The 27,284-nt window shown below is 40.3% G+C and overlaps 1 protein-coding gene across 3 annotated transcripts in view; it reads left to right on the top strand.

Annotated features, from left to right (window-relative positions):
- The window catches only part of spidr (scaffold protein involved in DNA repair), a 280,768-nt gene that overhangs the window by 70,439 nt on the left and 183,045 nt on the right, over nt 1-27,284 (top strand). For all 3 annotated transcript variants that reach the window (XM_072255220.1, XM_072255211.1, XM_072255230.1), the window contains exon 7: nt 11,767-11,867. In XM_072255220.1, coding sequence (XP_072111321.1) covers nt 11,767-11,867 — 101 coding nt within the window. The remainder of the gene's footprint in view (nt 1-11,766; nt 11,868-27,284) is intronic.

The following is a 27,284-nucleotide window of genomic DNA, read 5'->3' as shown; positions in this document are numbered from 1 at the left end:
CAAGATGAATGTTGAGGTTATGAGGCAGAACCTTGCAAGGGTTGATTGGAGTAGGTTGATTTTAGGCAAGAAGACTATAGACAAGTTGGAGGCTTTTAAAAGTGAGATAGTGAGAGTTCAAGGCCTACATGCTCCTGTTAGACTGAAGGGCAAGGCTAGTAGGAGTGTGTAACCATGGATGACAAAGGGATGTTGAGCCCTGGGCCAGATAAAAGAAGGAGACATGGGTCAAGTACAGGTAGCTGGGATCAAGTGAGTCCCTGAAGGAGTATAATGGACACAGAACTCTACCCAAGCAGGATATTAGGAGAACAACAAGAGGATGAGAGATAACTTTGTCAGAGAAGGTTAAGGAAAATCCAGAGATTTTGTAAGTATTTTAAGGGACAAAGAATAACTAGGGAGGGAATAGGGCCCTGTTAAACTGTTAGACTTCTGGTCTTCTTCCATGGTAAAAACTAGGAAAAGTAAATGAGGAGTTCTTTGGGGATAAAATAGAGGAGGTGCTGGATTTTTAAAAAGGTATGAAGATAAACAAATACCTAGAGCCTGGCGAGATTTATCCAAGAACACTGGGAAGCTGGAGTAGAGTTTGCAGGAGTCTTATCTGAGGTATATGCATCATGGTTTGCCATCGTTGCTGATAGACTGGAAGTAGTGCCTTTATTTAAGGAGGGTGCCAAAGAAAAGCCTGTGAGTTCTTGGCTAGGACATCTTAACATCAGTAGTAAGTTACAAGGGATATGATATACAGTGCCTATAAAAAGTATTCACCCCACTTGGAAGTTTTCTTGTTTTATTGTTTTACAACATTGAATCACAGTGGATTTAATTTGGCTTTTTCGACACTGATCAACAGAAAAACACTATTTCTTGTCAAAATGAAAACAGATCTTTACAAAGTGATCTAAATTAATTACACAGATAAACCACAAAATAATTGATTGCAAAAGTATTCACCCCCTTTAATATGACACACCAAATCATCACTGGTCCAGCCAATTGGTTTTAGAAGTCACATAATTAGTTAAATGGAGATCACCTCCACATCTCTAAATGGAGAGTCAAGGTGTTTTAATTAATTGTAGTAAAAATACATCTGTATCAGGACGATCCAACTGCTGTTGAGTCAGCATCTTGGCAAAATCTACACCATGAAGACTAAGGAAAACTCCAAGCCACTCTGTGAAAAGGTTATTGAAAAGCACAAGTCAGGAGATGGATACAAGAAAATTTCCAAGTTACTTGGAGTTATAGTTAAGTCAATCATCAAGAAATGGAAAGACCATGGCACAGCTGTAAATCTGCCTAGACCAGGCCGTCCTCAAAAACTGAGTGAATGTGCAAGGGAGACCACCAAGAGACCTATGCCAACTCTGGAGGAGTTACAAGCTTCAGTGGCTCAGATAGGAAAGACTGCACATACAAGAACTGTTGTCCAGGTGCTTCACCAATTGCCCCTTTATGGGAGAGTGGCAAAGAGAAAATCACATGAAATAAGACCCTAAGATATAGGAACAGAAGTAGGCCATGTGGCCCATCGAGCCTGCTCCACCATTCAATCATAGGCTGATCCAATTCTTCCAGTCAACCCCACTCCTCTGCCTTCTCCCCATACCCTGTGATGCCCTGGCTAATGAAGATTCAATCTATCTCTGTCTTAAATCCACCCAATGACTTGGCCTCCGCAGCTGCTCATGGCAACAAATTCCACAGATTTACCACCCTCTGACTAAAGTAATTTCTCCACATCTCTGTTCTAAATGGATGTCCTTCAATCCTGAGGTCATGCCCTCTTGTCCTAGACTCCCCTACCTTGGGAAATAACTTTTCTAATCTGTTCTGTTCGGGCCTTTTAGCATTCGGAATGTTTCTATGAGATCCCCCCTCATTCTCCTGAACTCCAGGGAATACAGCCTAGGAGCTGCCAGATGTTTCTCTTACGGTAACCCTTTCATTCCTGGAATCATTCTTGTGAATCTTCTCTGAACCCTCTCCAGTGTCAGTATATTCTTTCTAAAATGAGGAGCCCAAAACTGCACACAATACTCACAAGTGTGGTCTCACGGGTGCCTTATAGAGCCTCATCACATCCCTGCTCTTATATTGTATGCCTCTAGAAATGAATGCCAACATTACATTTGCCTTCTTCACAACTGAATCAACCTGGAGATTAACCTTTAGGGTATCCTACACAAGGACTCCCAAGTCCCTTTGCATCTCTGCATTTTGAATTCTCTCCCCATCTAAGTAACAGTCTGCCCGTTTATTTCTTCCACCACAGTGCATGACCATACACTTTCCAACATTGTATTTCATTTACCACTTCTTTGCCCATTCCCCTAAACTATTTAAGTCTCTCTGCAGGCTCTCTGTTTCCTCAACACTACAATCTCAGCTCGAGTTTACCAGAAGGCATATGGTTGGCTCTGAGGTCAGCTGGAAGACATTTCTATGGTCTGATGAAACCAAAATTGAGCTTTTTGTCCATCAGACTAAATATTATGTTTGGCATAAGCCAAATACTGCACATCATCAAAAACACACCATTCCTGCTGTGAAGCATGGTGGTGGCTGCATCATGCTGTGGGGATGCCTCACTGCAGCAGGCCTTGGAAGGCTTGTGAAGGTAGAGGGTAAAATGAATGCAGCAAAATATCGGGAAATCCTGGAGGAAAACCTGATGCGACTTGGGAGAAGATTTATTTTCCACCAAGACAATGACCCCAAACATAAAGCCATACACAGGAGTGCCTTAAAAACAGCAAAGTTAAGGTACTTTGATTCTAGACCTCAATCCAGTAATTGAGAATATGTGGTTGGGCTTGAAACAGCTGTTCACTCATGATCCTCATGCAATCTGACAGAGCTTGAGCAGTTATGTAAGGAAGAATGGGAGAAATTTGCAGTGTCCTGATGTGCAAAGCTGATAGAGACATATCCACATAGACTCAAGGCTATAATTGCTGGCAAAGGTGCATCAACTAAAACTAACTTGAAGGGGTGAATACTTATGCAATCAATTATTTTGTGTTTTATATTTGCAATTCATTTAGATCACTTTGTAGAGATCTATTTTCATATTGACACAAAAGAGTTTTTATGTTGATCAGTGTCAAAAAAGCCAAATTGAATCCACTGTGTTTCAGTGTTGTAAAACAATAAAACATAAAAACTTCCAATGGGGGGGAGTGGTGAAATCTTTTTATAGGCACTGTATGTGCATCTGGAAAAATGGGTTGATTAGGAGTATTCAACATGGCTTTGTGCATGGGAGATCATGTCTTATGAACTTGATTGAGTATTTTGATGAGAAGAAGGCAGAGCAGTAGACATGATTTATATGGACTTCAGTAAGGCCTTCAGTAACGCCCTGCATGTTATGCTGCTCTGGAAAGTTAGATTGCATGGAATCCATGGAGAGTTGGCTAATTGGATTGATGGTAGAAAACAGAGGACGATGATAGTAAGTTACTTCGTGGAGGGGGAAAAGTGGACTATGAAGAAGGTTATCAGTAATTACACGGGAATCTTGATCAGCTGAACAATTGGGCTGAGGAATATCAAATAGAGTTGAATTTGGTTAAGTGTGAGGTTTTGCATTTTTGAAAATTATATCCAGGTCAGACTTTCATAGGGAATGGCAGGGCTGTGGGGATTGTTCGAGTGTTAGTGCATGGTTCACTGAAAGTGAAGTCTCAGGTTGTCAGGGTTGTGAAAAAGTCTTTTGGCACACTGGGCTTTGTAAATCAGGACATTATAAAAGTTAGGAGATTGTACTGGTGAGGCCACATGGAAGTATTGATCAGTAATTGATTTGAGATAGCACTACATTGATGTTGCTGGATGAGGTTCCTCTTTTCTCCCGAAATGCATTCATAATTCTCGAAAACAGATACAGAAGGAAGATGCTACCAATCTAATCCCAACTTTCAGCATTGTAACAGTAGTCCTGCAAATCGCAGCTCTTCAAATAGACAAATGCATTCATTAAATGTTGTAAGAGTTTCTGCCTCTATCATGTTTTTGTAATAATGAATTCCAGACAGTTGCCTCCCCACTCTTGATGATTTATTTACCCTCTTGGATCCACTGCATTAGAGATTTCTTGAAATTAGTCCATTTTGATGTTCAACTCCCTTAGCTAAGGAAAATTAGTCTTCATATTTACTTGATCTGTGCTTCTCATAAATATACTGTATGTATCTCATTTAAGTTATCTGCCAGTCACCTCCATTCCAAACGAAACAACCACAGCCAATGCAGCCTTTCCTCATACCTAAGATTTTCTTGTCCTGACAACATCATCCTATATCTCTCTGAACTCCTCAGTGCAATCACATCTGTCCTATGTTTTGCTGAGCATAACTTGTGCTTTGGCCAAAAACGCATTGCATACAATCCTTACATAATATGCTCCTTTATTTTTTGAAAAAAAAATAGAAATGTTGAAACATTGAACCAGTTGGGAAGCATCTGTGAAGAGAGAAACCAGTTACTATTTTGAGTAAGGGGCCCTTCCTTAAATTTCAGAGGTTGAAAGATGAGCAAGACAAGTCAGTGGTTACATTTGCGACCTTGTAAAAGATGTTGGTGGATAGTCATCTGAGATGGAGATAGAGGTATCCAGGAAAGGAAGTGATGGATCACATGAATGAGATCAGGATGGAAATTGGCAGCAAAAGTGATGGAATTTTTGAGTCTTATATGGATGAAGTATGAGGCAGTAGTGCAATTATCAGTATATCGAGAACAGTTGGGGAAGTGATTCCAAATAAATCTGGAACAAAAACTTGCACAATGTCCACTTCCTATTCTCTGGTACTTTAATTCTCAATCCCACTCCTCTTCTGACCTGATGTCAGCAGCCTTCTCCAAAGCTGTTCTGAGGGCCAACATAAAGCAGAAGAAAATATTTTTGTCTACTATCTAGCCACTTTGTAACCTTCGAAAGTTCAAAGTAAATTTATTATCAAAGTACTTATACGTCACCCATATAAAAAGCCTGAGATTCATTTTGCTGTCAGCATACTCAATAAATCCACAGCAGTACAATAACCAGAGTAGAATCAGTGAAAGAGTACTCCAACTTGGGTATTCAACCAGTATGCAAAAGACAACAAACTGTGAAATTACAGAAAGGAAGGAATAATAATGAGTAATAAATATTGAAAACGAGCTGATGAGTCCTTGAAAGTGAGTCTATAGGTTGTGAGAACATTTCAATGAAGGGACAAGTGAAGATGAATGAAGTTATCCACTCTGGTTCAAGAACCTGATGTTTGAGGGGTAGTAACTGTTCCTGAACCTGGTGGTGAGAGTCCTGAGACTCCTATACCTTCTTCCTAATAGCAGCATGTCCTGGTTGGAGACGGTCCCTGATGATGGATGCTTCCATACCATGCTGCGATGCAGCCCGTCAATATGTTCTCTACTACACATCTATAAAAGTTCCTCAAAGTTTTAGCTGTCATGCTGAATCTTCACAAACTGCTAAAGAAGTAGAAACCATAGAAAACCATAGAAAAACTACAGCACAGAAACAGGCCTTTTGGCCCTTCTTGGCTGTGCCGAACCGTTTTCTGCCGAGTCCCATTGACCTTGCACGTGGACCATATCCCTCCACACACCTCCCATCCATGTATCTGTCCAATTTATTCTTAAATGTTAAAAAAGAACCCGTATTTACTACCTCGTCTGGCAGCTCATTTCACACTCCCACCACTCTCTGTGTGAAGAAGCCCCTCCTAATGTTCCCTTTAATCTTTTCCCCCTTCACCCTTAACCCATGTCCTCTGGTTTTTTTCTCCCCTTGCCTCAGTGGAAAAAGCCTGCTTGCATTCACTCTATCTATACCCAACATAATTTTATATACCTCTATCAAATCCCCCCTCATTCTTCTATGCTCCAGGGAATAAAATCCTAACCTATTCAACCTTTCTCTGTAACTGAGCTTCTCAAGTGCAGGCAACATTCTTGTAACCTTCTCTGCACTCTTTCAACCTTATTAATATCCTTCCTGTAATTTGGTGACCAAAACTGAACACAATACTCCAGATTCGGCCTCACCAAAGCCTTATACAACCTCATCATAACAATCCAGCTCTCAGACTCAATACTTAGATTAATAAAGGCCAATGTACCAAAAGCTCTCTTTACAACCCTATCTACCTGTGACGCCACTTTTAGGGAACTTTGTATCTGTATTCCCAGATCCCTCTGTTCTACTGCACTCCTCAGTGCCTTACCATTTACTCTGTATGTTCTACGTTGGTTTGCCCTTCCAAAGTACAATACCTCATACTTGTCTGTATTAAACTCCATCTGCCATTTTTCAGCCCATTTTTCCAGCTGGTCCAAATCTCTCTGCAAGCTTTGAAAACCTTCCTCACTGTCCACTACACCTCCAGTCTTTGTACCATCAGCAAATTTGCTGATCCAATTTACCACATTATCATCCAGATCATTGATATAGAGGACAAATAACAATGGACCCAGCACTGATCCCTGTGGCACACCACTAGTCACAGGCCTCCACTCAGAGAAGCAATTCTCTACTACCACTCTTTGGCTTCTTCCATTGAGCCAACGTCTAATCCAATTTACCACCTCTCCATGTATACCTAGCGACTGAATTTTCCTAACTAACCTCCCATGTGGGACCTTGTCAAAGGCCTTACTGAAGTCCATGTAGACAACAGCCACTGCCTTCCCTTCATCCACTTTCCTGGTAACCTCCTCGAAAAACTCCAATAGATTGGTCAAACATGACCTACAAAGCACGAAGCCATGTTGACTCTCCCTAATAAGTCCCTGTATATCCAAATGCTTGTAGATTCAGTCTCTGAGTACTCCCTCCAATAACTTACCCACTACCAACGTCAAACTTAACGGCCTATAATTTCCTGGATTACTTTTCGATCCTTTTTTAAACAATGGAACAACATGAGCCATTCTCCAATCCTCTGGCACCTCAGCCGTAGACACTGACATTTTAAATATATCTGCCAGGGCCCGTGTAATTTCAATACTAGTCCTCTTCAAGGTCTGAGGGAATACCCTGTCAGGTCCTGAGGATTTATCCACTTTAATTTGCCTCAAGATAGCAAGCACCACCTCCTTTTCAATCTCAAACAACAGGAATTCTGCAGATGCTGGAAATTCAAGTAATAGACATAAAAGTTGCTCCTTTTCAATCTGTACAGTTTCCATGATCTCACTACTTGTTTCCCTTAATTCCATAGACCTCACGCCAGTTTCCTTAGTAAATACAGACGCAAAAAACCCATTTAAGATCTCCTCCATTTCTTTTGGTTCCGCACATAGCCAACCACTCTGATCTTCAACAGGACCAATTTTATCCCTTACAATCCTTTTACTCTTAATATACCTGTAAAAGCTCTTTGGATTATCCTTCACTTTGACTGCCAAGGCAACCTCATGTGTAATTTTAGCCCTCCTGATTTCCTTCTTAAGTATTTTCTTGCACTTTTTATACTCCTGAAGCACCTTATTTACTCCCTGTTTCCTATACATGTCCTACAACTCTCTCTTCTTCTTTATCAGAGTTGCAATATCCCTTGAGAACCAGGGTTCCTTATTCCTATTCACTTTGCCTTTAATCCTGACAGGAACATACAAGCTGTGCACTCTCAAAAATTTCTCCTTTGAAGGCTTCCCACTTACCGACCACATCCTCGCCAGAGAACAACCTGTCCCAATCCACGCTTTTTAGATCCTTTCTCATTTCTGCAAATTTGGCCTTCTTCCAGTTTAGAACCTCAACCCTAGGACCAGATCTATCTTTATCCATGATCAAGTTGAAACTAGAAGTGCTGCTGTGCTTTCTTCATAATTGCACTTACATGCTGGGCCCAGGACAGGTCCTCGAAAATAATAACACCGAAGAATTTACCCATGTGATTGTGTACCTATATTTTATTGCATGTGTCATTTTAAGCTGCAGCAATTTCTTCCAATGTTCATATGCTTTTCCGGTTCTGAACCAGTGAGCAAATCAACTGAATGATTAAGAAGGGCAAGATTTTGGATCATTTGCAAGGAAATAATTGTCGCCTGAAAGACAATCTTTGCAATTTCCTTCATAATTCACATTTTTAAACAATAAAAGCAAATTTAATTATGTGGTCTGGGCAAGATATGTTTATGGGGAAGCTAAAGAAACAATGTCTAGACATCTGTCCATGCCTTATTGGGTAGGGTGTGACTGAGAGAGGAGGTCAGGAGTTATTGAAGATATTGGGATGGGGTGAAGGGCAAGCAATAGCCAGCAATGCTTGACAGAGACGCAAGAGACTGCAGATGCCGTATTCTGGAGCAAAACAAAACTGCTGGAGGAACTCAGCCGGTCAGACAGCATGCACAAGTTCCTTCAGCATTCTGTTTATTGACTCAGCAGAGCTTTATAGTCTTTTATGTTTAATTAAATTTTTTCTTGCTATCCCATCTTATTCATAATGGCGTGTGTTTTTTTTTTGGATTGTAAATAAAAGCTGCGTGAGAAATGTGTTTTCTTGACCTAATTTTGGACTGGAAGGCCAAAGGGACTTCGCTGCAAATGCATGTCTGTTTTTGTCATCCCTGTATATGTGGCATGTTGCATTTCTAACTTACATTGAATGCAGGCTTCCTGCTGGCTATAATTATGATATAGGCAGTTGTTTAGGTGCTGTGGAATGAGTATGGTGCCTTGAAGTTCATATGCTGTAGTTCAGCATGTCCACATTTGATTGAATATGTGTGAGGGAAAGATCCTTGTGAATGTTTCATTTTATTCTCCTCTAATTGGAACATACTTGGGTACGAACAGACTAATCTTGCCTGAGTTTAAAAGGAACTGTATGGTCTGTCTGATCTTGGCTTAATTGCAAGAACAATAAGATAGTAAGAGAGAAAAAAACTCTTGACATCTCCCAACTATACTTTCCCATAACTTGCTACGACTTCACATATGTTAACCCCTGAAATTCTATCTTAGTTTCTATTTCCAACCAAAAATAATTAGTGTGCAGGTCACTGACCAGGAATAAAATGCATGAGATTACTATTTTTGAAAGTATGTATGATTTAGAAATAATTAGTAGCTGATTTAACTTCATGTTTAATTGTTTATGCACGTGTAGTTTTCTGTGCAGTTGTATCTGTATTCATGTTTGTTCGCTCTGATCAAATGTGGGTCGTATCTTTAGAGACTGCTTGTCATAGGATCTCTGATAGTCTTGTGTCTCATTGAAGTATTTGTGTGTATCATCAGTTATTACTTATTATTTAAATATTGTTCTGTTTGTAACATTTTAATATCTCTATCCCCAGCAGTATTTCTCTGATCATTTGGGTTATAAACTCTTAATCTCATGATAAGTTATCTCGTTTTCCAATATAATGTATTATCTCAGCTGTTCAAGCATTATCAATTGATGAGATATATTAGGTCAAAATCTTTTCATCAGATCTGGAAAAAATGGCAATGTTATAGAGAGGAGATACTGGAGGGAACAAAGAAGAATATCTGTGATTGGGTGTAGACCAAATTTATAAGGATAATAATGACTTTTAAAATAGTAGTTAGATACGGAAAGGCATCACTCTAACAGTGAAAATAACAAAGATAAAAGAGGTGTGACTCTCAATTAAATTCAATATTAAGGTTTAAGGGCCGCAACGTGTGCTGTTAGAAGATGGGATGCTGCTCCCCAAATTTATGTTGGACATCTTTATAGCAATATTGGAGGCCAAAGGCAGCACAAATTGGTAGTGTGTTGAAGAATTGAACTGGTGGGCAACTGGAGCTAAGATACACTCTTGCAGACTGAACAGAAGTGCTTTGCAAAATGGACACTCAGTTTACTTCTGGTTTCTCCAATTTCGGAGACACCGCATTGTGACTACCAGATGTGGTGCAGTAAGTTAAAAGAATTGCTACTTCACCAGGAAGGAGTGTTTAGGTTCCTGGATGATGGGAAGGGAAGAAGTAAAAGGGCCAAATGTTTCGTTTTCCGTGGTTGAATGGCAACTTGCCATCAGAATGGAAGTGGTTGGTGTGCATAGAAGAATAAATTGAAATTCCAGAGGCAAAGCTTTGTTCCAAATGCTAAAATAAGATGATATGAGAGAGGATGTACCTCGTGGTGACATTCCATCAAACATAGTGGAAATTATGGAAATCATTAAGGCTACAGGATGAGATAACAAGAAAAGGAAGAGAACAATCAGACATAGATCACGTGAAACTGGGAGCATTGCAGAAATTAGCAGCAAAGGTAATGAAAGCAACACCAATTCAATTATCATTGCACCAACAGAAGAGTTTGGGGGGGTGGGTGGAGCTGAATAGGACTGAAATGACAATGACTGAAATAATCGAGATCCTCTCCCATGCATATGTGGGAGATGGCAAATGTGCATTTTCACACTCTGCCTTCCCATTATCCAAAGACTCAAAAGGCCTTACAGGTGAATCAGCAATTCACTTTCACTTCTTCCAGTTTAATGTATCGTATTTGATGCTCATATTGTGATCTTTTCTTTTCATTGTTTGGGTGGCAGCTTTGAAACCCATCTCTGTTCAATCTGCAAGGCTGACCTTCGGCTTCAGTCCCCTGTCACTTTTATTGTCTTTCCCACTCCCCTTTGACATCTCACCCACCTTCCACCTCCTACCTTACAAGTAGATATAGGAGTTGTCAGAATCAAATATGTTTGTAAAATTTCAATATTGTACTGATGACACGACAGTGGTGGGGCTCATCGTCAACAATAATGAGATGGCCTACAGAAAAGAGATGGAAGAGCTCGAGACTTGGTGTAAGGCAAATAACCTCTTCATTAATGTCAACAAGACAAAGGAGATGGTTATCAACTTCAGTAAACTCATACAACTCATACCCTCCTTTACAATGGTGGTACAGCAGTGGAAACTGCAAGCAGTTACAAACTCCTGGGAGTGCACATCTTACACAATCTCTCATGGTCCCAGCACACATCCTACACAGTCAAGAAAGCTCACCAATGCCTCTACTTTCTGAGGAGGCCGAAGAGAACCGGACTTGCACATCTCTACTTGTGTCATTCTACAGATGCACGGAAGAGAGCAGCCTAACAAGCTGCATCACTGCTTGATATGGAAACTGCATTGCGGCGGACAGGCAGTCTCTACAGTGGGTAGTCAAAACTGCCCAATGTTTCACTGGCACCAGTCCTCCGACCATCAAGGATATATGTACAGAAAGGTGCTGGAAAAGGGTCAGTAACATCGTGAAGGATCCTACACACCCTGCTCATGTACTGTTTATCCCACTCCCATCAGGGAGGAAGCTACATCTGCCAGAAACACCAGATTCAAAAGCAGTTAATTTTCCCAAGCAGTAAGGTTGATCAACACCTCCACCCATTAACTTCACCACTACTTTATTCTTTCCCATCAGTCACCTTATGTACAGCCTGGCATCACTTTATGGACATACAATCGATCTATGTATATAAGCTATCTTGTGTATTTATATTGTGTGTTTTTTAAATTATTTGTTCTTTATATCATTACTATTTTTGTGTGCTGCATTGGATCCAGAATAACAATTATTTTGTTCTCTTTACTCTTGTTTTCAGGAAATTATATTAAATAAATTTGAATATTTTCATTGTTCTGTGGCCTTACAATCAATTTTAAAATAGTGGATTTTGACATTGTCTTATGCATGGAGTTTCTTTCAGGATAAATCTAACTTAAAATTATTTCATCTTCTTCAGGGGAGGACTAGCAGAAAGGTTAAACAGACTACTATGCAGAGAGAGGTCTGCCATCAATTTTTGGAGGCATCAGTCTTTAACTGATTCCAGACTTCAAAGAGGTATGTCTCTTTACAGAAGAGGGTTCCATCTGAATTTACATTTTCAACCACATATCTTATGCTTCCTGAGGTTTGTGTTACTTTTGAAAAGTCTCCTTGCTTGAGTGTGTTCTAAGTATATTTATAAACTGGTTTGTGACTTTGTATGGCATCTGGATAGGTACAGGACTTCTGGTTCTGAATCAGAAGCTAGTACAGTGCTTTTCTGGGCATGAACCTAACAAAACCTTTTCAGAACAGTGTATTTGTATTGTAACTTGTTGTTTTCTATTATTGTAATAATGAAGTTGAACATTAAATATGCAATGGCATTTGCAGCAGAAAGCAATTATAATTGTCTCAAGATGTATTGTTATTTGTAGGATTTTTAGTGAACAGATATTCATTACATTTCTCAATTAACCTTGTTTGAAAAGCATATTGTAGTAATGCCAGTGCACTTTTTGGAACAATTCAAGATGGAGAAAAAACTTCTTGGAGCAAATATAATTACAGGTTCAATCGATATAATGGCGAGACTGTCATCATCTGGGCAAATTGCACTGTGAAACAGACATCAACTTCGGGATTTCAGCAGATGTCTGTTTTAATGCAAAGTTTTGAAGTTGCCATCAATGATTCATCAATGCTGCGTTGGTTGTGTTATGCAATCTTCATAGTGATTATGAGAAACAAACAAAATATTTAAACTGTCAGGTAGTTATGTATATTTATTACTATAAATAAATTTCCAATATACCTTCTTGTTTCAAGATATATCAGGGAGTTTTTAGTAGTATACTAATTCAGCAGGGGAAAAAAAAATGCACACCAGGTATAATCTCTGGAAAGGGAAAGTTAATGTTTCAGATCTGGGATCCTGTCTCTGAAGTCCGGACATAGGAATTGGGTTTATTATCACTGGCATACGTATGTCGTGAAATTTACTGTTTTGTTGTAGCTGTACTGTGCAAGACATAACTTTGCTGGAATTTACCATAAGACCATAAGACAAAGGAGCAGAAGTAGGCCATTCGGCCCATCGAGTCTGCTCCGCCATTTTATCATGAGCTGATCCATTTTCTCCTATTTAGTCCCACTCCCCTGCCTTCTCTCCATAACCTTTGATGCCCTGGCTACTCAGATACCTATCAATCTCTGCCTTAAATACACCCAATGACTTGGCCTCTACTGCTGCCCGTGGCAACAAATTCCATAGATTCACCACCCTCTGACTAAAAAAATTTCTTCGCATTTCTGTTCTGAAAGGGTGCCCTTCAATCCTTAAGTCATGCCCTCTCGTACTAGACTCCCCCATCATGGGAAACAACTTTGCCACATCCACTCTGTCCATGCCTTTTAACATTCGAAATGTTTCTATGAGGTCTCCCCCATTCTTCTAAACTCCAAGGAATACAGTCCAAGAGCGGTCAAACGTTCCTCATAAGTTAACCCTCTCATTCCTGGAATCATCCTAATGAATCTTCTCTGTACCCTCTCCAACGTCAGCACATCCTTTCTTAAATAAGGAGACCAAAACTGCCCACAGTACTCCAAGTGAGGTCTCACCAGCGCCTTATAGAGCCTCAACATCACATCCCTGCTCCTATACTCTATTCCTCTAGAAATGAATGCCAACATTGCATTCGCCTTCTTCACTACTGACTCAACCTGGAGGTTAACTTTAAGGGTATCCTGTACGAGGACTCCCAAGTCCCGTTGCTTCTCAGAACTTTGAATTCTTTCCCCATTTAAATATAGTCTGCCCGTTTATTTTTTCTGCCAATGTGCATAACCATACACTTTCCAACATTGTACTTCATTTGTCACTTCTCTGCCCATTCTTCCAATCTATCCAAGTCTCTCTGCAGACTCTCTGTTTCCTCAGCACTACTGGCCCCTCCACCTATCTTCATATCGTCAGCAAACTTAGCCACAAAGCCATGTATTCCATAATCTAAATCGTTGATGTACAATGTAAAAAGAAGCGGCCCCAACACTGATCCCTGTGGAACACCACTGGTAACCGGCAGCCAACCAGAATAGGATCCCTTTATTCCCACTCTCTGTTTCCTGCCAATCAGCCAACGCTGATTACACAAATAAATAAATAGTATAATAAATAGTAATAAATACACCAGCAGCCGGTGGTGTGGTGGCATCAAACCATAAAACATAGGAGCAGAATTAGGCCTTTTGGCCCATCAAGGCTGCTCCACCATTCCATCATGGCTGATCCTTTTTTTCTCCTCCTCAAACCCACTTTGCGGCCTCCTCCCTGTAAACTTTGATGACGTGTCCAATCAAGAACCTATCAATCTCTGCCTTAAATACACCCAACGACCTGACCTCCGCAGCTGCATGTGGCAACAAATTCCACAAACTTACCACCCTCTGGCTAAAGAAATGTCTCCGCATCTCTGTTTTGAATGGATGCCCCACTATCCTGAGGCTGTGTCCTCTTGTCCTAGACTCTCCCACCACGGGAAACATCCTTTCCACAACTACTCTGTCTCGTCCTTTCAACATTAGAAAGGTTTCAATGAGGTCCGCTCTTATCCTTCTAAATACCAGCAAGTACAGACCCAGAGCCATCCAACGTTCCTCGTATGATAACCCTTTCATTCCTGAAATCATCTTTGTGAACCTTCTCTGGACCCTCTTCAATGCCAGCACATCTCTTCTAAGATGAAGAGCTCAAAACTGTTCACAATACTCAAGGTGAGGCCTCTCTGGTGCCTTATAAAGCCTCAGCATCACATCCCTGCTCTTGTATTCTCTTCCGCACCATTGACTCAACCTGCAAGTTAACGTTCAGAATCTTCTGCACAAGGACTCCCAAGTCCCTTTGCATCTCAGATTTTTGGATTTTCTCCCCGTTTAGAAAATAGTCTGCACATTTACTTCTACTACCAAAGTCCATGACCATGCATTTTCCAACATTGTATTTCATTTGCCGCTTTCTTGCCCAGTCTACTAATCTGTCTAAGTCCTTCTGCGTCCTACCTGTTTCCTCCGCGCTACCTGCCCCTCCAACAATCTTTGTATCATCTGCAAAATGCATGCATTACTAAATGACAGTAAAAGAGGCAAACAACAGGAATTCTGCAGATGCTGGAAACTCAAGCAACATACATCAAAATTGCTGGTGAACGCAGCAGGCCAGGCAGCATCTCTGGAAGAGGTACAGTCGACATTTCAGGCCGAGACCCTTCGTCAGGACTAACTGAAGGAAGAGTTGTCTGTCTCCTATCATTTTGGATCTCCCCCTCCCCCTCCCACTTTCAAATCTCTTACTAACTATGTGTTGCGACAATAAAAGAGGACTGTGTCTCTTCATAATCTAAAAAATTGGCAACAAAGCCATCTATTTCATCATCTAAATCATTTATATACAGCATAAAAAGAAGTGGTCCCAACACTGACCCCTGCAGAACACCACTAGTCACTGGCAGCCAACCAGAAAAGGATCCTTTTATCCCCATTTGCTGCCTCCTTCCAACCAGCCAATGCTCTAACCATGTTAGTACCTTTCCTGTAATACCACGGGCTCTAAACTTGGTAAGCAGTCTCACGTGTGGCACCTTGTCAAAGGCCTTCTCAAAGTCCAAATATACAACATCACTGCATCCCCTTTGTCTATCCTATTTGTAATCTCCTCGAAGAATTCCAACAGGTTTGTCAGGCAGGAGTTTCTCTGAAGGAAATCATGCTGACTTTGTCCTATCTTGCCCTGTGTCACCGAGTACTCCATCACCTCGTCCTTAACAATTGACTCTTAACATCTTCCTAACCACTGAGGTCAGGTGAATTATTGGTCAATAATTTCTTTTCTGCTGCCTTCCTCTTCACTCAAAGAGTGGAGTAACATTTGCAATTTCCAGTCCTCTGGCACCATGCCAGAGTGCAATGATCTTGATCTTTGAAAGGTCATTGCTAATGCCACCACAATCTCCAAAGCTACCTTTTTCAGAACCTTAGGGTGCAGTTTATCTGGTCCGGTGACTTATGTACTTTTAGATCTTTCAGCTTTTTGAGCACCTTCTCTCTTGTAATAGTAACTGCACCCACTTCTCTTACTTCATGCACTACAACATCTGGCACACTGCTAGTGTCTTCCACTGTGAAGAATGAGGAAAATACTCATTTAGTTCATCTGCCATCTCCTCGTCCCCCATTATTACTTCTCCTGCTTCATTTTCTAGTGATCGGTAATCCACTCTCGTATTTCTTTCATTTTTTACTGACTTGAAAAAGCTTTTGCAATCTACTTTGATATTATCTTGCTAGCTTGCTTTCATATTTCATCTTTTTCCTTCTAATGATTCTTGTAGTTGCTCTCTGTAGGTTTTTAAAAACTTTCCAAACCTTTGTGTTCCCAGCAGTTGGCTTGGAGGTGGATGGTCCTGACTTTGAGTCTGGATGGGTCCCGACCTGGTCAGCAGCAGTATGGCTATGAATGAAAGGCCTGGCAATCTACTTCCATTTCTTGCCATGAAAACCCAGTGGACATCTAGGCTATCCATAGGGTCACCATGAGTCGATGGGAACGCGACGGCGTTGAACAACAACAGAAGACAAATGGGTTCATGTTCATGGAATGTTCATAAAACTGATGGTGGAGGGAAAGATATTGTTCTTAAAACATTGAGTCTGGGCTTTTAGGCTCCTGAACTGATGGTAGTAAGGCAAAGAGGGCATGTCACAGATGCAGAGGATCTTTAGTGATGGATGCTGTCCTGTTGAAGATGTCCTTGACGGTGAGGAGAGTTGTGCCCATGATGGAACTAGTTGAGTCTACAAGCTTCTGCAGCCTCTTGCAACCCCTGTGCGCTGGAGGCTCCATACCAGGCAGTAACAACATACGAAATCTCCTCAAACTCCTAATTAAGTAGAGCCACTGGTGTACCTTGTTTGTGATCGTGACAACACACAACCGGCCGATCTATCTCACTCAGCTACCATGCTAGGTTTTGAATTCAACTGATCTGCCTAGCTTGCTGAGTAATTCCAGCATTTTCTGTCTTGATTTCAGACTTTCAGCAACTTTAGCTTGTTTATTTTTCTAATAAAATAACTGATCTACTTTGCAGAATTAAGTAAAAGACAATGCAGTGAAGAAATGATTGATGCTTATCAGTTTTCTATTGGTATCTCATGAACGATATATGAAGTTATGAGAAGAGAACAAATAATATGTGTTGAAAGAAACAACAAATATCTGAAGCTTGTTACATGAAAGTTTTGGTGGCAACACACAGTTTAAAATAGCAATGTGGTTCAATATTCTAGTGCAATTTTCTGTTCTCCCCGACTCCTAGATTCTGATAAACTGTTTATTTAGATGAATAAACTTGCATCTTGTCAACTGATAGACTTGCTGTGCAACTTAGAAATTTGTGAGACATTGCTAAAACTTCCATTTGGTCAGAAGAGGTTGAAATATATAATCTTCCATTTAGAAATTAAACTAACACATAAAAAATTGAGTCAGAATTTGAATTTTCATATTTTAGTCCCACTCCAGGATTTCAAAGCATAATATAGACTGATCAATAAATGCAGTTCTGAGAATAAGTTACTTTTTTCAGTCATCATGTTTTTCAGCAGAGATACTAAAAAAAGACTACATCTTTTCAAGTAGACGTGGTGTGGCAATAACTGCTCTCAGTATCCTAGCTTACATTCATCTTTGAAGCAATGGCGAAAGCTAGTTGGCTGGAGTATGCATTGTCACTGAGGAACAGCAGAAGTAGGGTTAAGGTTTCTTTTTGTGGAAGTATCTACTACTAGGGGTCACTGTTAAGATGAGAGATTGCCTATTTCCCATCTTAACGGATGAGAACAAAAATGGTCATGACTGTCAAAAACACTTGGCTATTGAAGAGGGTGCACCTTGCTGAATGAAAAGAAGTGAGCTTTTCATCAGAGTCTAAAGTCATCAGAACGGCTCTAACTGATGTAGAGTGCTGGGAAAGTGGGGTGTTGTACTTACGTAAATCAGACTAGAAAACCTGTTGGATTACATTTGGTTTATTTAAGAAAACCTGTGAAGTAGAAAGGAAAATCTGAGCAGAGCTGGGTCATCATTTTTTTGTTAACAAAATTAAAGGAATTCTTGGATCAACATCTTTCCTCTATGGATTTAGATACTGGTTAGAATGCTGATAAGCAGCAGCAATAAAAGCGGCAAAGTAGACAAATGCATCATTTTACAGTGCCAGCAATCACCAGTTGGAGTTCAATCCCTGCCGCTGCCTGTAAGGGGTTTTTACTTTCTCCCTGTGACTGCATGGGTTTCATTTGGATTATCTGTTTTCCTTCATTTCCAAAGATGATTGGTTAGAGTTAGTGAGTCGTGGGCATGCTATGTTGGCACCGAAGTGTGGCAACACTTATGGGCTGCCCAGCACAATCATTGATCATTTGATTTGACACAAAAGACATAATTTCACTTGGTTTTGATGTACCTGTGACAAATAAATCTAATATTTTTAATCATTACTTCTCACATGAGTTTTGTGGAAAAATGCTGGATGGTGGTCAGTTATTTCTACCCCCAGGAATAGTGAAAAATTGGAGAAGACATCACAGGCACTCCACAGCACTTCTTTGTAATGACTGAATTATATCAGAATGTGGCTGACCAGAATGGTACAAACTCCATTATTTTAATCCATTCTGAAATTTTGCTGAGCATTGGGAAGGACTGGCGTCCTCAGGTCAAAAATTAGTGGATACAGCCCAGTCTATCCTGGGTAAAAACCTCCCCACCATCGATCACATGTACATGGAACACTGTCACAGGAAAGCAATATCACGCATCAAGGACCCCCACCACCTGGGACATGTTCTCTTCTCGCTGTTACCATTACTGAACTGCTCCCACAATCTACAGACTCACTTTCAGGGACACTTCATCAGTAGTTATTCCTTATTGATTGATTGACTTATTATTTCTCTTTTTTCTTTTTTGTATTTGCACAGTTTGTTGCCTTTTGCACACCGATTGTTTGTCCATTCTGTTGGGTGTGGTCTTTTCATTGATTCTATTGTGTTTTTGTATTTACTGTGAAAGCCTGCAGAAAATTAATCTTGGGGTTGTATATGGTGATATGTATGACTTTGATAATAAAATTACTTGAACTTTGAGTTGCTCTGAGCAGGTATTCTCTCATAGATTGTAGATTTATGGGAAGAGGCAAAGAATGTCATTTTAAGAATGTAAAATGAAATTTGCATCAAAAGTTACGCTAATAATTGTAACATTTGGTCCTTCTGCCAATATAAGTTAGTATTTAATTGTGATATTTGGGGGAAAGAGAATCCAAAAATCAATTCAACTTTGATGATTTGGACTGTTTATGAAAGTGAGAAAATAGTGGATGTTTATTCTGTATGAATGTTTCTCCGTTTAAAAAAACATGTTTTACTGTATTTTTAAAAAAGTGCAACAAATTGTATGTTCTTAAATGATTTCTTATTGCTTCTGTACATTGCATATTCATGCACTGTAGGGAAAAAAAATCCAGATTTCATTTAACATGTTGAATTGAGGAGGACAAAGTTCTTTCCACTTATCAGCAAAATTCTGGTGAACTTGTTGATGGATAGCTTGCAGCATTCCATAGTAATGTGTTCCAGTATAGTTTGTGTTTTTCCATTTACAGAACAACATGTAACTTGCCAGCACATTCTCATCAGGTCTTGACTTGCATTGTATCCATTTAACTTTATAGAACCTTGTATCATTAGGACTAAATATCAGAGATCCAAAGATAAACTATGTTGATTTTATTTTTAAACCTCCCATCTTATAATATGTACAGCTTATTAATAAATATTAACTTTCTCTCCCATTCTTCCCCAGCCACATCAGCCATTACATTTACCTCATGTACAAAATGATGCAGTTTGTGACATCAAAAAGAGTGTAGATGCTGGAACCTGGCGCTGTAAACATTATCCTGGAGGCACACAGAGGGTTGAGCAGCATTTCGTGGAGGTGGCAGAGTGAGTGAGGAAATGTTAATATTTTGGGTTGAAACCGTTCATGAGGAGATGGCCAGTAAAAATAGAAGAGGACGAGTAATGAGACAGAATCTGGAGGTGGTTGTTGGACCAATAGATGGGCGAAAGATGCTGGGCAGATCAAGCTGGGTCTTGGTAGGTTGGAGTTGGGATACAGAGTCAGGTGGATGATAGAAGGAGGAAAACAAAATAAAAGAGTATGATGGAGCTGGAAGGAGGGTGTGGAGGGTGATGGCAAGACAGCTGCTGGGGAGCGATAAGTCGGAACACAAAGACAGCCAGTCCTGGAGTCTAATAAATAAGGAAGATGGTAATGGGAGATATCAGGCCTTCTATTATATCTGAAATATCCTCCTTTCTCAGAAAACTTAACTGCCTTTCCACTGTGATTAATGGAGCCATCTGCCCTCTGTTCTCTGAACGGCTTTCATCAACCTAACATCAGATAATAGAGATCGTCCTCACCTTCCACCCAACCAGCCTCTGCATCGAGCACATCATCCTTCATCGTTTCTACCAGCTGAAACAAGATCTCACCACTAGCCAAATCTTCTCCTCCCCCACTGCATTCTGCCTTTTGTGGGAACACCTCTGCAGGAACACCTTGTTCTATCCACCTGGAACACCTGCTCTGCTCATCCCTCTTCACCCATCCCTCCTCTCACATCCCCTCCTGACTTCTGGCACTTTCTTCTGCAACTGCAGGAGGTGCAAAAGTTACTCCTACACCAACTGCTCATCAACTATTTAGGGTTCTAAGCAACTCTTTAAGGGAGGTAAAGATTAATTTCCATCTCCTCCAACCTCATCTACTACATTTGATGCTCCTGACATGACCTCTTGTACATCAGCAAGGTCAAGTGACACCATAAGACAAAGAGGCAGCATTTGGTCATTCAGCCCATTGAGTCTACTCTGCCATTCATTCATGTCTGATTCAAAGCTCAAACTAAATTTATTATTGAAGTACGTGTATATCACCAAATACAACTCTGAGATTCATTATCTTGCAGGTATTCATAGTAAGTACAAGAAACACAACAGAATCATTGAAAGACCACATCCGAGAGGATGGACAAATAATGTGGAAAGGACACCAAAATGTGCAAATACAAAGATAAATAATATTAAATAAATTGGCAATAAATATTTCCAACACGAGATGAAGAATTATTGAATAGGAGTCCATAAGTTGTGTGATCGGGAGAGTGACATTTATCCTCTGGATCAGGAGTCTGATGGTTGAAGGGTAAATACTGTTCTAGAACCTGCTGGTGTGGTTCCTGAGGCCCCTTTCTGATGGCAACAGTGAGAAGAGAGCATTGCCTGGATGGTGAGAATCCAGATGTGCTCAATGGTGGGGAGAGCTTTAACTGATGGACTGAGCCGTATCCACTACCTTTTGCAGGATTTTTGGTTCGTGGGAATTGCTATTTCCATACCAGCCCGTGATATAATCAATTAATACACTCTCCAGCGCACATTTATAGACTTTTGTCAAAGTTTTAGATAATATGCTGAAAATCCGCAAACTTCTATAAAAGTAAAGGCACTGCCTTGCTTTCTGCGTAATGACACTTACATGCTGGAACCAGAACAGATCCTGTGATACCTGCTGACCCTCTCCACCTCTGATCACCTTCCTGCTCCTAAAGTCAATAAGCAGCTGCTTGGTCTTTCTGACATTGAGTGAGTGAGAGGTTGTTGTTGTGGCACCGCTTAGCCATTTTTTCAATCTTCCTCCAATATGCTGATTCATCATCATGTATGATTTGGTTTCTCATTCTCCTGCCTTTTCCCCATAACCCTCACTAATCAATAACTTAGCAACCTCTGCTCTAAATATGCCTAGTGACTTGGCCTCCATAGCTGTCTGTGGCAGCGAATTCCACAGATTCAGCACCTTCTGCTTAAAGAATTGTGCCCAATCAATGAATGGGAGCACAAGAAGAAAAGGTGACTACACACAGGTCCACGATTGAAGATTAAAAAAGCAGTGCTCCATGGCAGTTTTTGGAGTTTGAATTACACCCAATCAGTGAACGGGCTTCATTAGCAAGGTCAAATAAAAATAAGGCATGCAGAGCAGGTTTTGGGCCAATGTTAGAGTGGCTTTGGCTTATCAGGCTTGGTATTTGCATTTCGCTTCTTACCACCAACTCAACCTGCAAGTTAACCTTGAGGGAATTCTACACGAGGACTTCCAAGTTCCTTTTTACCTATGACTTACAAATTTTCTCCCCATTTAGAAAATAGTCTATGCCTTTATTCTTTCTTTATGCATGATCATACACTTCCCTGTACTATATTCCATCTGCCACATCTTTGCCCATTCTCCTAATCTGTCTAAGTCCTTCTGCAGACTCCCTACTTCCTTAATGCTTCCTGCCCTTCACCTGTCTTCATATCATCCACAAACTTGGCCAGAAAGCCATCAATTCCATTATCCAAGGCATTGACATATAATCTGATAGAAAGCGTTCCCAACCACTATGAAATACCATTAGTCACCAGCAGCCAATTAGAAAAGACCCCTTTATTCCCACTCTTTACCTTCTGCCAGTCAGCCAATCTTCAATCCATGATAGTATCTTTCCTGTAATACCATGGGCTCTTACCTTGTTTAGCAGCCTCATGTATGGCACCTTGTCAAAAGCTGGCTGAAAATCCAAGTAAGCAATATCCTCTGGCTCTCCTTTGTTTATCCTGCCTGTAATTTCTTCAGATTTTTCAGGTAAGACTTCCCCATAAGGAAACCCATGCTGATTTCAGCCTATTTTATTATGTACCTCCAAGTACCCGAAACCCCATCCTTAATCATGGACTACAATGTCTTTCTAACCACTAAAATCTGGCTAACTGGCCTATGAGTTCCTTTCTTGCCTCTCTCCTTTCTAAAGAGTGGAGTGAAGACCAAGTTACAAGAAAAATAAGGTGGTGATAGTAGGTGATTTTAACTTTCCCTAGTAGGTGATTGTGACTCCCATACTGAAAATGTGTAGATGGGGTAGAGTTTCTCAAATGTATTCAGAAAAGTTTCCTTAATCAATAAATAGCATTCCCAACTAGCCAGTATGATACTGGCTCTCTTATTAGGGTACAGGACAGAGCAGGTGACAGAAGTGTGAGGGAAACCACTTTGGTTCTAGTGGTAATAACTCCATTAGTTTCAAGATAATTATGGAGAAATATATGAGAGATCCTTGAGTCAAAATTCTAAATTGAAGAAAGGACAATTTTGCTCGTATCCGAAAGGATCTCGCAGGTGTAGAGTGGGATAGGTTTTCTTCTAGCAGTGTGATGCTTGGTCTTCAAAGATGAAATATTGAGAGTATGAAGTTTGTATGTTCCTTTAAGAATAAAAAAAATAAGGCTATCAGGCTTAAGGAAACTTAGTTTTTGAGGGATATGGAGAAGAAGAAGGAGCTACGTAACATGTATAGGCAGGAATGAGCAAACAAGGTGCATGATGAGCATAAGAAATGCAAGAGAACACTTAAGAGAAGGCTTATGGTTACTCTGGCAGACAAGGTCAAAGAGAATTCTAAGGGCTTCTTTTGATTTTTTACTAGCAGCATGATAGCAGGGAACAAAAATTGGTCCACTTGAAGATCAGCGTGCTCTTCTATGTATGGAGGCGAAAGAGATGGGGAGATCTTGAATGGATTTTTTTGTGTCTGTATTTTCTCAGGAGACGGGCAAAGAGTAGGCAGAATCTTGGCAAAACAATAACAAATTGATTATTTTATTTTGTTCAGGTGTACAGCATGGAGCAGGTCCTTCTGGCCCATCAATGTCAATGTCCATTCTGTGACCCTAATCACAGGACATTTATAATTACCAGTTAACCTACTAACTGGTACATTTTTGACTGTGGGAGGAAACCCACATGCACACGGGAAGAACAGGCAATTTTTCTAACACAGGGTGCTGGAATTGAGCTCAGAATTGCAATGCTTGAGCTGCAATAGCATTATGCTAACCGCTACACTACTGTGGTGCCATTAATGGATCGTATCTGGGTTGCAGAAGAGGATGTGCTTGCTGCTGTGAAGTAAATTAGGCTGATAAGTCTCCAGGGCAAGACAGGGTATCCTCTCAAACCTTGTCTAGTGCCGAAATTGCAGGGGCCCTGACAGTTAATTAAAACATTCTTCGTGACGGGTAAGGTGCTGGAGGTCTAAAGGATAACAAATGTTGTTCCATTGTTTAAGAAAGACTTTAAGAATAAGCCGGGAAGTTATAGGCTGATGATCTTGACATTGTGGCTTATCAGAGTTTTGTTATAATTTGATGATTTGCCCAGTGTGATTGTTAATTTCAAAGAATTTCTTTTTAATAAATTGCGATACAAAATTGTTATCTCTTGCGTTAGAGCTGAAGGCCTTCCAGCCCAACCTGTCCATGTTAACCAAAGGTATTTTCTTGACCCGGTCCCATCTACCCACTTTTTCCCCATCATGCTCTAAATCTTTCCTATCCCTGTGCCTTTTCAAGTCTCTTTTAAATGTTGTTAATGTGTATATGATGATAAGAGGAATTGATGGTGTGGATAGCCAGAGGCTTTTTCCACTGGCCGAAATGACTAACACGAGGGGGCATAGTTTTAAGGTGCTTGGAAGTAGGTACAAGAGGAATGTCGGGGTAAGTTTTTCACACAGAGAGTGGTGGGTGCGTAGAATGCACTCCCAGTGACAATGGTAGAGGTGAATACAATAGGGTCTTCTAAGAGACTCTTAGGTACATGGAGCTGAGAAAAATAGAAAGCTATGCGGTAGGGAAATTCTAGGCATTTCTAGAGTTGGTTACATGGTTGCACAACACGGTGGGCCGAAGGGCCTGTAATGTGCTGTAGATTTTTATGTTTCTATTTCTATATCAGTAGTGGGTAAGTTATTGGAAGGTGTTCTAAGGGATCAGATATATTAGTATTTGGATAGACAGGGATTTACTAGAGATAGTCAACGTGACCTTGTGGGTTGTAGGATGTGTCTAACCAACGTTTTATAGAGTTTTTTGAAGACGTTACCAGGAAAGTTGATGAAAGAAGGGCAGTGGATGTTGTTTGTTGGACAAGATTCTGCATGGGAAGTTGATCAAGAAGGATCAGTCGCTTCACTCTGTCTCCCAACTCCACCCCTCCCGTTGTCATACCTGGCTTAACCTTTGTCCACTTTATTGGTCCATCGATCACTGCTGCCCTTGTGTCACCATTCCCTCTGTCTTTATACTGGCCTTCACTAATCTTGGTTCTAATACAGGGTTTTGACTTGTAAGGTCACCGATTCCTCGTACAGATGCTGCTTGACCCACTGAGTTCTTTAAGAAAGTTGCATGATACAGTTCCTGTTCTTCAAGAACCGGAATTTTTTTTGACGAAATTTACCTTCATAGTCATACAACATTTCATTCTTTTGAAACATCTTTTGTTCCATCAGTAGGTGATTTTTGTTTTGAATTAGAAAGAGATAATTCCTCTGGAAGATCAGAATGATAATCCATGTGTGGAACCAAAAGAGATGGGGGAGATCTTAAATAGATTTTTTGCATCTATATTTACTCAGGAGACAGACACAGAGGCTATAGAAGTGAGGCAAAGCGGCATTAATTTCATGGACCTTATACAGATTACAGAAGGTCAAGAAGGTTCAGTCACTCGGCATTGAAGATGGGTTTGTAAATTGCATTAGACGTTGGCTCTAGGATAGAAACCAGAGAGAGGTAGTAGATGGTTGCCTCTCTGACTGGAGGCCTGTGACTAGTGGAGTGCCACAGGGATAAGTGGTTGGTCCTTTGTTATTTGTCATTTATATCAATGATCTGGATGACAATGTGGTTAACTGGATCAGCAAATTTGCTGATGACACCAAGACTGGGGGTGTAGTGGACTGCAAGGAAGACTATCACAGCTTGCATAGAATCTGGACCAGTTGGAAAAATGGGCTGTAAACAGCAGGTGGAATCTAATGCAGGCAAGTGTGTGGTGTTATATTTCGGTAGAACCAACCGTGGTTGGTCTTATGCAGTGAACAATAGGGCACTGAGGAGTGCTGGAGACGAAAGGGGTCTAGGAATACAGGTCCGTAATTCATTGAAAGTGGCAGCATAGGTAGATAGGGTCATTAACAAAGCTTTTGGCATATTGGCCTTCATTAATCAATAGTATTGAGTATAGCAAATAGGATATTATGTTGAAGTTGTATAAGACATTAGTGAGGCCTAATTTAGAGTTTTATGTGCAATTTTGGTCACCTACCTACAGGAAAGATGTAAATAAGGTTGAAGGTGTACAGAGAAAATTTACAAGGATGTTGCCAGGGCTGGAGGACCTGAGTTACAAAGAGATTGAAAAGTTTAAGGTGACCATGAGGGTTGTGAGAGTGTGGAACAAGCTGCCAGCCCAAGTGGCGCATGCAAGCTTGATTTCAATGTTTAAGAGAAGCTTGGATAGGTACTTGGAGGGCTATGGTCCCGGTGCAAGTCAGTGGGAGTAGGCAGTTTAAATAGTTTGGCATGGACTAGATGGGCTGAATGGCCTGTTTCTGTGCTGCACTTTTCTATGATGCTATGACTAATTCTTGGGATATTCATCATTCTAGACAGCATCTTGACCAAAGGGGATTGAGTCTACATGGATCATATCAAGATAGCTATAGGGAGAGTGACTAGATGGAAGTACATTTTGCGCACATTACAAGTACTTTAAAGGTGATTTCTTTTAAGCTGCATTGTCTAACTGTTTTTGAGACAATGCATCCCATTAGAAAAGTAGACATCTGCAAGGGTGATGTAATTGTAATGGTCCTCTATCAGAGCAGGATAAAGTTTTTTATGTGCAATATTGTTCTGTATTTTCTGTTTTTTAAATCAGATTCAAGTCATTTATCTCTTTAGGACTGGATTATCTTAATGTAATTTCTCAGTTTTCATCCCCTGTGACTTTGAACTGCTGAGTCTTTCCAGTATTTTATAATTTATTTATGTCTACTTTTGAAGTCTTAAGATAGCAAAATCTTTGAAGTTATCATCCACATAGAAAAATTTGTAAGAAATAAATCAGACTTCCTACTTGTAAGTAGAAGGTATCACACATACAATGTAATTATTTTGTGTGAGTAGTTCAATATATAAAATTATAGAATAACATATTTATCCAAAAAAAAAAGTTGCTGATTTTACCACAAACGAGAAAATCTGCAGATGCTGGAAATCCAAGCAACACACACAAAATGCTGGAGGAACTCATGCAACTGTACTTTTTCCATAGATGCCGCCTGGCCTGCTGAGTTCCTCCAGCGTTTTGTGTGTGTTGCTAATTTTACTAATGTTACTGGTTTTACTAGTTCTAAAGTTACTGTAGTATTATTTCTTAAGTAATGAATAATAACTGACATAAAAATGATGTTA

The sequence above is a fragment of the Mobula birostris genome, chromosome 1, assembly GCF_030028105.1.
Source record: "Mobula birostris isolate sMobBir1 chromosome 1, sMobBir1.hap1, whole genome shotgun sequence".
In the NCBI taxonomy this organism is placed as follows: Eukaryota; Metazoa; Chordata; class Chondrichthyes; order Myliobatiformes; family Myliobatidae; genus Mobula; species Mobula birostris.
The sequence above is the reverse complement of the archived record's forward strand: the minus strand, read 5'-3'. Positions and strand labels throughout refer to the sequence as shown.